This window comes from Procambarus clarkii, chromosome 47 (assembly GCF_040958095.1).
Source record: "Procambarus clarkii isolate CNS0578487 chromosome 47, FALCON_Pclarkii_2.0, whole genome shotgun sequence".
NCBI lineage: Eukaryota > Metazoa > Arthropoda > Malacostraca > Decapoda > Cambaridae > Procambarus > Procambarus clarkii.
The window spans coordinates 17,697,711-17,709,542 of record NC_091196.1 but is presented as its reverse complement, the minus strand read 5'-3'; the positions used below and the strand labels follow the sequence as shown (position 1 = coordinate 17,709,542).

The window sequence follows — 11,832 nt, the reverse complement described above, 5'->3', positions numbered from 1 at the left end:
GTAATTATCAAAAGGCACCAAGCTGGGAAGATAATGTAGCACCATCGGTGTTGTTGGATATTCAAAATGTACGAAATATCACCCAGGATGCCAATACAAGAACAAAAGAGCATAAGAAGAGCAATATCAAAGTAATCTAATTTTCTAAAAATTCGATCCAGGAACAAGTGGGCCCCTAGGAACATCGGGAGAATCTGAACACAAGGAGGCGTGACAACTTAGTTCAGACAATAAGCAGCAGGGGTGATGTTCCACTAAGTACTTGCGAGTTAAGTGTGTGTGGTACCAAAACAACCTAGCCAGAGCTGTATCCCACCATCTATTAATAATGGTGGTAGGAGGAAGCTCAAATGGATAGCTATACCTATCCTTTTGGCCAAGATGCCTTTTAAGCTAAAAAATTAGTTGAAGTACTGAGATTAGGATGGTTTGGCATCTTGTTGCAAACCCTTTTGTTACATATTGGCAGTAATGCTGCAATTAGCGTCAAAAGATCCAAAAGTTGAGGAACACTTATTCATGTACATAATTTATTTAAATGTTTGCTTAAGAATAAAGTACATTACATATATAAAATTTAATATACCAAATAAAACAAATATTTGCATGCAACATTTACCAAGGATGATTCATATTACACAGGATTAGGTAAACAAAATTATGAAAGCAAGAGTGTTCATGGGCAAACAATATAACCTTTTATATACTGCATGTGTGCATGCTCATGTATGCAAATATACCCACAGTACACACACATACAGTATATTACATGTACTTGCAATTCGTCATGCAAGTACCCCATTAAAGCAGGACTCACAAATGCAAATTAAAAGCATATTTCCCTTAGAAACCATCAAAACATGTACACTATAGGCCTACATATGCACACATAATATAGACAGGTAATAAGGCATTATTTGTTACCATTAACTTAACACCCAACAAACAGGAGTGGGAAATTTGTCGTTCTTTTGGCTCCATTACTCCATTACCAGTGACAAGAGTGACATGATCTATGATGACCACAAGTGCTCAAGGACATACAAACTCTCATGCACAATTAATTTTATAACAAGAGGTATGAATAATAATGTTTCATAGTGCTACATTCTGAGATGAGAGCATAAATTTTTGTTATAAATATTTTATTGTATAGGGCTTTCAATGAAACTTTGTAAGGTACATCGTGAATAAATACCCTAGGCATTGTGATTGGTGTTCTAGCAGAACTGCTGTCAACTTGAGGAAGCATTTCCAAGTGACTTTTTTTTTTTTTTTTTTTAAATATGCCAAAAATAAACATGAAGCGAATTCTATCATAATTACTATTAACCACCAAAAAACATCATACTTTTACAGGTTGTAACATAAGCACATAGAGTCAAATACTCAAGTTTTCTGAAACTTATGAATATAAACTTAAATCTGCATATCACTGGGCAAAACAATGGTTGGTTTATTCCTTTAACAGCAGTAAAGCACTACCAAGATGATTCTTATCACATCCGAGGGGCACTAGCCAACCATGGATGAATCCTTACTTGTGCAAACACTGCTTATACTTTAATAGTACCTTGACTACTTCATATAAATGCTAGTCAGTGATGCTGCATTAACTTTTTCGACAAGTGTTTATCCATGAAGCATTTTATTGCAAAACTTAATATTTAGATTTTTGGCAACAAAATGGTTAGCAAATAAAAAATCACAATATAGTTAGCAAAACTGTACAATTAATGGAACAATGATTTCAAGTTCAAGGCCCCCTTATGAGAACTCTATGTTCAGCACATGCAATGTAGTCAACTCCAATTCTATCACAAGTGACTCGCACATGACTGCCATGCAACAGAGCCGTATTTAAATGACAATGTCGAAATACTGTACAATTACTTTCATTATGTTGAGTTCACAAAGTAATATAGCAATACCAGAAATCATTAGATCCTATTCATTACATAATATATTCACCATCCAGATCCTACATATAATAAAGGTTTTTACATTCTTTATCAATCATGAATGACTTGTTGACCTTATGTAACCTCCAGTAGATGTTGTGTGTTTATACTTATACCAAGTTGTTATCTGGGTGCTATTAACTTGTCATCTGTGGCAGGCCAAACTCATCGACAGGCATGCCATCTTTTACCGTTTCTGCTCCCGGCTCTCTCTCTGGGGCATTTGGGATATTGATGGCATCATCCAAGTAAGACGAGTCTTCATCCAGCAGCACCTCATCTCCAAGTGCGTCGAGCTCTGCTGCCAGATCATCTTCATCAATTTCTGGCATTCCGTAGCTGCGTCCTAGAGCCTCCTGAACTTCGTCGGCCTGCTCGAGCATGTCTGCCATGTCGTCCTGTTCATTACATTACAGTTTTTAATTTAGTATGTTTAAAATGGATTCATGAATTTCTGTGCACATGAAGTTAGTTTCTTAACAAATAATTACAGGATTTAGGTCAGAGGCCAAGTGTGGAAGTTAGTTCGTAGGATGAGGTAGCAATTGCTTCAGATTTACCGATTAATTTGTTATATAATTAAGAAGGATACTTGTAGCTTTAAGAGAATTAGCGATCATAAAGTGAGATACATTAAGATAAAAGAATGTTGGGATCTAAATTACTGCACACTAAGATAGGTAAGGCTACTTGATGTATCAGAACTTAATCTGATGACCGAACTGCACAGCAGATGAAGAAACATAGTCATTTCGGTGTGTCCTGAACCATTATCAAGTCGTATCACTTACGACATCAAAGTCCAGGATGGACCCAAACGTGGTCGTCTCTTCATCTTCCAGTGTGTGGTTTGGTCATCATATCTTCAGCCAAGTTATTGTGACATCATCAGAACATAATCTGATACACCAATATCTCTAAGGGTTTATACTGAAGGTTTTGCTCATTAAATTATACTCCATCTCCAACTTTGATGCAGGTTGGAGGCAAAAAGAATGAAAATGCGCTAAGAAAACAAGGTTAAATATACAGTACTGTAATAGTAGTAATGTTCTGTATCAGTAACCTACCCTCTTGATAACATTTACATAGAAAAGAAGTGCAAAAGTAATATGCATATTTTTTTATCTAGGCAGAGGACCAGCTGGACTTGCTTGCCCGCACTTGCCCGCTTGCTTAGCACTTGTGGGGGACATTATGGGGAAAAACAAATCCCTCGTGTCCGGAGGCAGAGCACAAGAGGAAGTGCAGGAGAAAGCTTGAATTTACAGCCCCTCCTCCGAACAGACAGTACGTTTTAATACTAAATGTAATAAGTACAATCCTGACTATCAGCATAGTACATAAAAACACTTAATGGCCAGCATCGCACCAAAATATTGTGAATATTAGAGTTTACCTGAAAAGCTGAATAGAAAACAACAACCTAACCTAACCTTGGGAGTGTAGGAGGTCAAGCATGTAAATAGCATTTATTGCTTCTCAATTACAATTAGTACTTAACCTATAGCTATATTGATATTACAATTTTATAAAACTAATAAAACAAAACTAAAGTCTTTCAATAAATTATAAAATAACTCTGGATATTTTCAAATTTTGTATAAAATCTCTATTGTTTAATAAAACTGAAAAATAAATTATTTATATTTAAAACTTGTGTATGTAGAATTGAACACAAAAACTTCAACCTAAAATTTTGAGTGTATTAACAGAAAATGAGGAGAATATATGGGGAGGTAAATGTAAAGGCACAATTAAGTGTATTGATGTACTCTGCAGACAGTCAGGAAAGTACTTATTACATTTAGTATTAAAATGTACTGTCTATTCGGAGGAAGGGTTGTGGATTTATCAAGAGTCGCTAAAATCAGCTCCAAGATTCTCATCAAAGTATAAAAATTAAGTTTTTTTTTTTTACATAAGTGGGTACAGGAACAAATTACTTCTGACCTTCTCTATGGCAGAGGCAGCCAATGTCTACATGTACTGTAATGAGCCATGTGCATCCATAAACCAGCAGCTACTGACAGCAAAGGGCACTCGCTCAAAATAAGAGGTTTAGTGACTACAAATGTCGCACACCCGAGGGTACGGAAGACCTTGGACTCGTCAGGCAGAATGACAAGAGACGACAGGTATACCCATCATTGTAAACAAACAAAATTGTGGTGATAATATTTCTACAGCACTACTGAACTTAACAGTGTCTGAGCATTGGACAGTCTTAAGCACAAAAAACCTTGTATCCTTTATGTCCAAGGCCAAAGGAGTGTGAAACTAGTTACAATGAGCACTACCATGCCATCGGGGGCTAGACGGGTGAGTGGACAGCCCTCGGGATTCATAGTCCTAAGGTTCCGGGTTCGATCCCAAGCAGAGGCGGAAACAAATGGGTAGTTTCTTTCACCCTGATGCCCTTGTTTACCTAGCAGTAAATAGGTACCTGGTAGTTAGACAGCTACTACGGACTACTGTACTTCCTGGGGATGTGTAACAAAAAAGGAGGCCTGGTCGAGGACCAGGCTGCGGGGGACGCTAAGCCCCGAAATCATCTCAAGATAACCATTTCACTGGTTGTTCCTCTGATCTACATCAGGAAAGCGATTCAAACAATTGTAATGTTCAAAATTGCTATTAAATAAGTACTTTATCTGTTAAAAAATTAATCTTTTTAATTTTCACTCTTCATTACGTGGTATTTCTGTAGTGCATGTCATAACAAGCTGGCAGCTATTCCAGTGATAAAGACAAGATCCATAAGACATGGCTGCTTTGGAGAAAGCTGAAAGCTGGCCAACAAAAATCATTCCCGAACTCTTACTAGGAACGGTTGAGGGTCACAGGGCTAACAACACTACAGGCCAGGCCTGACAGGGCAGATCTCATCGAAACTTTTAAGATACATTACTGAACAATTTGGAGGATGTTGATCCAAACAGCTTCTTCTTCTTCAAAAAAAAACAGATGTACTGTAACACAAAAAAAGGAGCAACAGAATTAAGCTCAACAAGCCACAATGTAGGACATTAAACAGAAGATGCTTTTCACCCACAGGGTTATAAACCCAAGGAAAAGCTTACCCACTAAAGCCATAAATGTCAAAACTTTGTTGAAACTTAAAATCCAGCTTGAAAAAATCATCAGGACAAATCAGGTAACATTGACAAATTTCCGGCTTCCTGTCCTCATCAAAGCCACTAGTGTTTTAGTGGTCCTCAGGTAAATTCAGGTAAATAGTATTAATTCTCACCTGAATATCTTCAATTTCATCAATATCAATCTTCTTAAACTCCTTCTTCATTTCCTTTACCCCAAGCTTCATGGCGCTCACAGTTGTTTTAGTATCCTTAAGAGTCTGCGTGGCATAGTTTGCTTGCTCCATGTTGAAAGACTGGTTCCGCAAATTTGCCGACTGCTGCTCGTACATTTTTTTTTGTTTTAAGACACGTAATGCTTTTTGTTTCACCGCATTTTTTGCAGGCCCTTCTCGCATCTGTTGAAAATATACATTGAAAATAACATTCAGTAGTTAACACAACATTTCACAATTTTTTGTTAAACAGTATAAACATGCAATAGAGTATGTACTGTATATAGACAAATATTCATTAATTTATTAATTTGATATTTACACTGTGTACCAAACATTGTAAGATAAAAAAAAAAATTTGGCCCATTAAGAATTTTGTTAATAATATTTAAGCATTCAGCCATAATTGCAACTGTATTAAGTACAATCCATAAAATACAGTACCTATTAAAATAAAAGCAATTGATGTATCCCACAAGTAAACAATCAAACTTTTGTCTGTAAACAATGGAAACTTGTATAGTACAGTGGACGACAAGTTACTCAAAGACATCCGGAGCAATAAAATACTATGGGGGCAGATTTTGTGAAAACCTAGTGTTTTCCTTGGCAAATTCCAGCAGACACTACAAAACATACAAAGAACCAAGCATTTGGTACCGGTACTGCACTCAACCAATGAAGTGTTGTTTGATCAAGAAGAGTTGATTTTGTAGCAAGTATATTATGTAAATAATATACCTGTAGGTTATGTAGGAAGAAACTTCTATATCTTGTTAAGTACAAGTGAGGCAATGTCATTCTCTATGTTCCAGAGGAAGATGCTACATAAGCATATGATATTACAAGCTCACTCTAAGGATCTGGTTAAGGTTGTAAGTGAGGGTTGGTGAGGGTGGTGTGTGGGTGGGTGTAACGGGGGGTGGGGGAAATAGCTCTCTCTAGTCCGTTATCCCGTCCCCAGTTAGCTAACTATTCTAGAGCACCTCCAGAGTTCCTACGGCAACCTCTCTCGTTCATCACCTTGTAACCTAGGTATTTGACTACCTAGGTGCTAAGACTACAAGGCCAGCTACCCGAAACTCTAGAGAGAACTCTAGAACACATTTCACTGCCACAAACGTTTAAGAGAAACGAAAGGAAAGAGATGACTAGTGAAGTAATTAGTGAGGGTGTGGGGGTGAGAGAGGTAGAGAGATGGGAGGAGCGAGGAGGGTCATTAGTTGAAAGTGAGAGTTAGGAGAGGGGTGGAGGGAGAGGTGTAGATAGATAGAAGTAGAAGAGTAGATAGCAGAAGTAGAAGAGTAGATAGAAGAAGAAATGTAGATAGTGGAAGAGTAAATGCTGCCACCATCCATTCTAGACCATTACATACGAGACAAGGAATGGAACTTGTCTGTATTACAATATACTGAAAAGATGTTATTACCATGTATCAACTCCAAACATGTACTCATTAAAATCAAGAACCCAGTAACCGCAGAGGCTTTCTCACCTCAACTCAAAACTCTAGGGAACAAAGTTAAAGACCATTTAAATAATAAATTCAATTATATTTCACATGATAAGTATCATAATTTAATCAATTCAATTAAAATGTTAAAGATTAATATTCAAAGTGAGTCATCATCCAAGAATTTGAGAACCCTACAACTTGACTGCCCCTGCTTCTCACACAACATTTGTAAACATGACTAAGTCACCTTAATGCTCAACTCACCAAGTGTCTGCCTATAGCTGGATTGAGAGGGGGGGGGGGGGTTCTGTAGTTGACAGAGACTGTCCCGCCCTGCCGGCCGACAGCCTCCCTGGCTAGGCTGTCTTCTCTGCTCTGCTGGCTGGCTCCTGTTCTTCTCCTCTTCCCTCCTCTATGCTCTGCTCTCCGAGTATATATTGGGGAACCTAGTAGCTAACTCCACCCACAAGTAGATAGCCTCAGGCACTCTACCAAGCCACTCCTTAAACGTCGGCATGTTTGAAGGCTACCAGGCTCCAATTATAAGATTAGCAGAAGCAAGGTGAAATTCGCATGATCTGACCTCAGGTCACTTGAGGTCATTAACGCTTAGAGGTGTGAGTTTCAGGCCGACAAACTGGTGCCTTCTCAAATCCCTGTCTGTGACTCCTGAATCTCTATGTATTAAATAAAACTAAACCAAACACTTTTATAGTGTTACATGGGGTTGGTGAGGGGAGGTGTGTGTGGGTGGGGTTGGTGAGGGTGGTGGGGTTAGTGGGTGGGGGTTAACACTAGCCACAACTCTCCCAGCTGTCAGCAAGTGGCAACACAGGTCACCCATGGAAGAGTTGGATCACCTGGCCAACCACCTTGTCAATAACATGCCTGTGACTGATATGACCCCTTTCACTTCTCTTCTTCCGGGACATATAAATTCTAAACTCGAGCAAATTTGATGATATGGTTTGTAATACTGTATTCTCATCTCTGTCAGTGATATTTATAAATAAAAGGATTGCCCCCAAAATGGACCCCTGAGGTTTCCTACCACAGGGGTCTTACCACTTACCATATTTCTCCAATCAGATTCATTCCCATTTTACAACATTTTTTGTTTTCTTTGTTTTAATCATTGTTTTAATCATTCTAGTATTCTTCCATTTATTCCATGTGCCTGTAATTTCCGTGCCAGTCTTTCATGTGGTACCTTATCAAAAAGCATTAGCAAAATCCATGTATACTACATCAACCGGAGGTCCTTTGAGTAGCTGGTTACTGTTTCCAAAAATGTGAGCAGGTTTGTAAGGCAGAATCTATTTTTAACAAACCCATGTTGTGTCAATTTTACAAAATTGTTCACTGAAAGATGGTGAATGAATACCTCCCTTAGGATTCTCTCTGTGAGCTTCAAGATGTGTGACGGCAAGCACTCTGGCCTGTATTTCTCCGCCAAGCTCAATCTGCCTTTTTTGAAAATAGGGGTGACATTTGCATATTTCCAATCTAGGCAGACTATCCCTTGGTCCAGAGACTTTGCGAAAAGTTATTTCATTGGTTAAGTTATTCATTTCATTTCATTATTTCATAGTTCTTCTGCCAGTTCCTTTATGACTTTGGACTGTATTCCATCCACACCTGGGGATTTCAAGTCTTTTAATTTGTCATGTTCTTCCTAATTATGTCGCATGTTATGGTTATATTCTTTAATTCATTATCTTCACCTCCTTTAAACATTTGTGTGGGTGATTTGATGTCATTTAACTTTCTAGTGTAAACACTAATGTAAAATGTATTAATTTAATGTGTTTGCTGCCCTCTTGGCGTCCATTATAGTTTGGTTAGTTTCAAGGTCCTACTAAGTCCTTAGTTTTGGTTTTATTTCTTATATAGGCATAGAATGACTTTAGATCTTTCTTTATGTTTTGGACACGTTTTCTTTCGTAGTTCCTTTTTGTTGATCTGATTTCCTGGGTGGCTGAGTTTAGTCCCCTTTTATATATTTTATAATCACCGATGTCCAATGTGGATTTATACGTTCTCCAGAGGTTCCTCTTAGTTATCAGAGCTTGTTTTACTGCCCGAGTCATCCATCTAGTTCCCTTTTGTTTCTTCCCCCCTTTTTGGCTTAAATTTTTTTACCAAGTTCCGTGATGACCTTCTTATAGGTTTGTCATGATGCTTCCATGTCATGTTCAACTATTAGCTCCCTCCAGATGTTTTGCAGGTCTTCTCTCATTCCTTGATAGTCACCTCGATGGTAATCTATAAATTCATAATCATGAACCTTTATGTGGGTTTCTGTTTTTGTAGTAAAATATGGTGATCACTTGAAGGGGATAGTTTTCCCCACCTGAATTTGATCAATCATACCCTCATCTGATGTTAGCACAAGATCTAGTATGATGTTACCTCGTGTGGGCTCTACCACATGCTGTATGAGAAAGGAGTCCTTAACCAGATCTAGAAATTGTTCTTCCTCTGCTTGTGATGTTAGATTTACTAAATCTATCATCTCATGGTTAAAATTCTACTTTATTAGGGATTGGGTTTCTGACGCTGCTTTAATCACATTATGCAGATCAGTAACAACCTCTGCTGCTGCTCTATCATCCCTGAAGCACACTCCCACAGTTATTTTGCTGCTATCTTGAGCTAGTATGTTTCATCATACTTACTCTGAAAATCCCATGGTGTTTAGTTCCTCATTATTAGCTGCATCCAGGACCTCTTTCTCGTATAGCATTACCCCCACCTGCTCTTGTTGTTTTATTTCACCCATTGACTTTCTGGAGTATTTTCCTTGTGGCTTGATCTCTGATCCCCATAATCCCCTCATTTCTCTTAAGGTCTTAGATTCTGGTCCTGGCTTCCAATAAGGTGAGTAAGTCTCAGGAGCCTCACATGACAGGGTCGCTCTGTGATTCCAGTACAATATATATAACATTACATTACAGCAGATTGAGGAAGAAAAGGACCTTGAATTCAACATCCACCACTCAATGAAAGTTGCACAGCAGGTAGGGACAGCAGGCAAAGAAACTAACCAAACACTTGGAATAATCAAGCGTACCTTCGACTTCACGAAAAAGAAGGTAGTGATTTAATTGTATAAACCTCTGGTGCACCCCCACTTGGATTACTGTATCCAAGCATGGAGACCATCTTCAGAAGGACACAACTGCTCTGGAGAAGGTGCAACACTGAGCAACAAAAATCATTCCAGAACCAAGTCAACTCTCATATCAGGAAAGGTTGAGGGCCACAGGGCTAACAACACTGCAAACCATATATAGATGCTTAGGTGCCTCTGTAGATGCTTTCTTACTGACAGGGTTATTAACCCATGGAACTGCCTACCCATCAAAGCTGTAAATGCCAAAATTATGCTAACGTTTAAAGCACAGCGGGAAAAGTTCAACAAGACAATGGGGGTCCTTCAAAAAGCCAACGGCTTCTTGTCACCATTGTGGGGCATTAGTGTTAGTGACTCGAGTAATATATGTGCCAGGGAGCTATTGAGGGAGCCTTGCAACTACACTAAATTTAATTTTTCTTTATGTAATAATATTCAAGTACTGTACATGTACAGCACTGTATGCTACTTAAGGAAATACATTCAATTTTATAAGGATAAATAATTTATGACATTTCATTACCTTTTTCATTTGGTCCTTATATTTGACAAGCTCAGCATCCAATCTAGAGATCTTCTTCTCAACAGAGTCTGCTCTACTATCAACATTTCCAATACAGTCCTGAAGGTTTGGAGGCGGCTCCTTTGCTTTACCACGGCCAAAAAGACGATTCATGGCTGCTCACAAGGATTTGCCAAACCTGAAGTTTATGAACTAATGAAACACATTATATATATAAATACAATAAAAATTTATTTAATGTATATCACAACAATATACAATGTTGTGGTATACAATAAAAGTAACTGTCATTACCATGCAAAAGGAATAAAGACAGTATACAATTTGCACACATTCCTTTGAAACAAAATTATTTATTATCATTATTATTACTTCCCTGAGCCCATTATGTGCCTCTGTAACCCTTGCCACTACCGCCCACAAGATAGGTATGGGGTGCATAATAAATGAACTAAACTCTCAACTATTATTATTAATCCTGGAAGTGGTCAGGTTCATTCTTGATAACCAATTGAGAATTCCGGGTTCGAATCCCGGGCAGGACTGAAATGGTCGAGCATGTTTCCCATCACCTGATGCACCTATTCACCTAGCAGTAAGTAGGTAGCCAGAAGTTAGTCAGCTTGGTGTGGGGTTGTATCCTGGGGGTATCCAGTAGTTCAACCTTGGGGAAGGAGGTAGCTCGATATAAGCCTAACATGTACTGTATGTATATACTGGCTGCCTGTCCCCGACACAATGAGATTAATTACATCATTAAATTATAAAACTCGACCTTTCTGGAAGCGCCTCTACGCTAGGCCTCCGTCGTCCCTCACCAGCAATATTACACCTTGCCTTAGCTGCTCAGTATATCTCTAGTGGCCTAACCAAGCAGAGTGAAGATGTGAGGACTGCGTTACTGAGACGTACAGGTGAGGAGGAGTGAGGTAGAGCCGAGTGAGGCAGGAAATGAGTGAGGTGCTCGTGACCAGGTGCAGGGTGACGGGGCCTCGGCCGGGCGCTTACTCTCCCACACCCACAACAACACTCATCACCCACTCCTATGTTCTCCCTACACCACACCTCACAAAACCTTAATGCAAAGTGCACATCAACAATGGGCTCGGGACCCACCACAAGTACAGTTTCTAAATCAATCAACTGACATATAACTTGCTTAGCTAAATGAATAGTACTAGTATTACTATTCATAGTAAGCGTACTATAGTGGCTTTACAAGATTGTAAATACTATGCTAATACTATCTCTGGGAATTCTCATTATCTGCTGATGTAGACCTGACCAAATGTAAACTGTGTCAACAAAATTATTCGCACACCCTCCGTCACTATGTGATGGAGTGCGAAAAGATACGTGAATTTAGAGACAATTCTATAACCAATGTTCCAGCGATGTGTCAATATTTCATTCAAAATGATCTGCTACCAGAAATTTTAGCCA

The 11,832-nt window shown here is 38.7% G+C and overlaps 1 protein-coding gene across 2 annotated transcripts; it reads right to left on the bottom strand.

The window, feature by feature from the left end:
• Nucleotides 1-513: 513 nt before the first annotated feature.
• Nucleotides 514-11,458, bottom strand: Vps60 (vacuolar protein sorting 60). Of its 2 annotated transcripts, none has more exons than XM_045749623.2 (4): nt 11,302-11,458; nt 10,390-10,567; nt 5,215-5,457; nt 514-2,359 (listed from the first exon to the last, which is right to left on the bottom strand). In XM_045749623.2, exons 2-4 carry the CDS (start codon nt 10,540-10,542, stop codon nt 2,099-2,101), a joined length of 657 nt encoding a protein of 218 aa, XP_045605579.1. In that variant the 5' UTR covers nt 10,543-10,567; nt 11,302-11,458; the 3' UTR covers nt 514-2,098. The 2 variants fall into 2 exon arrangements, with proteins under 2 accessions (XP_045605579.1, XP_045605580.1); XM_045749624.2 differs by having other exon boundaries at nt 11,165-11,404.
• Between the last annotated feature and the right edge of the window lie 374 nt (nt 11,459-11,832).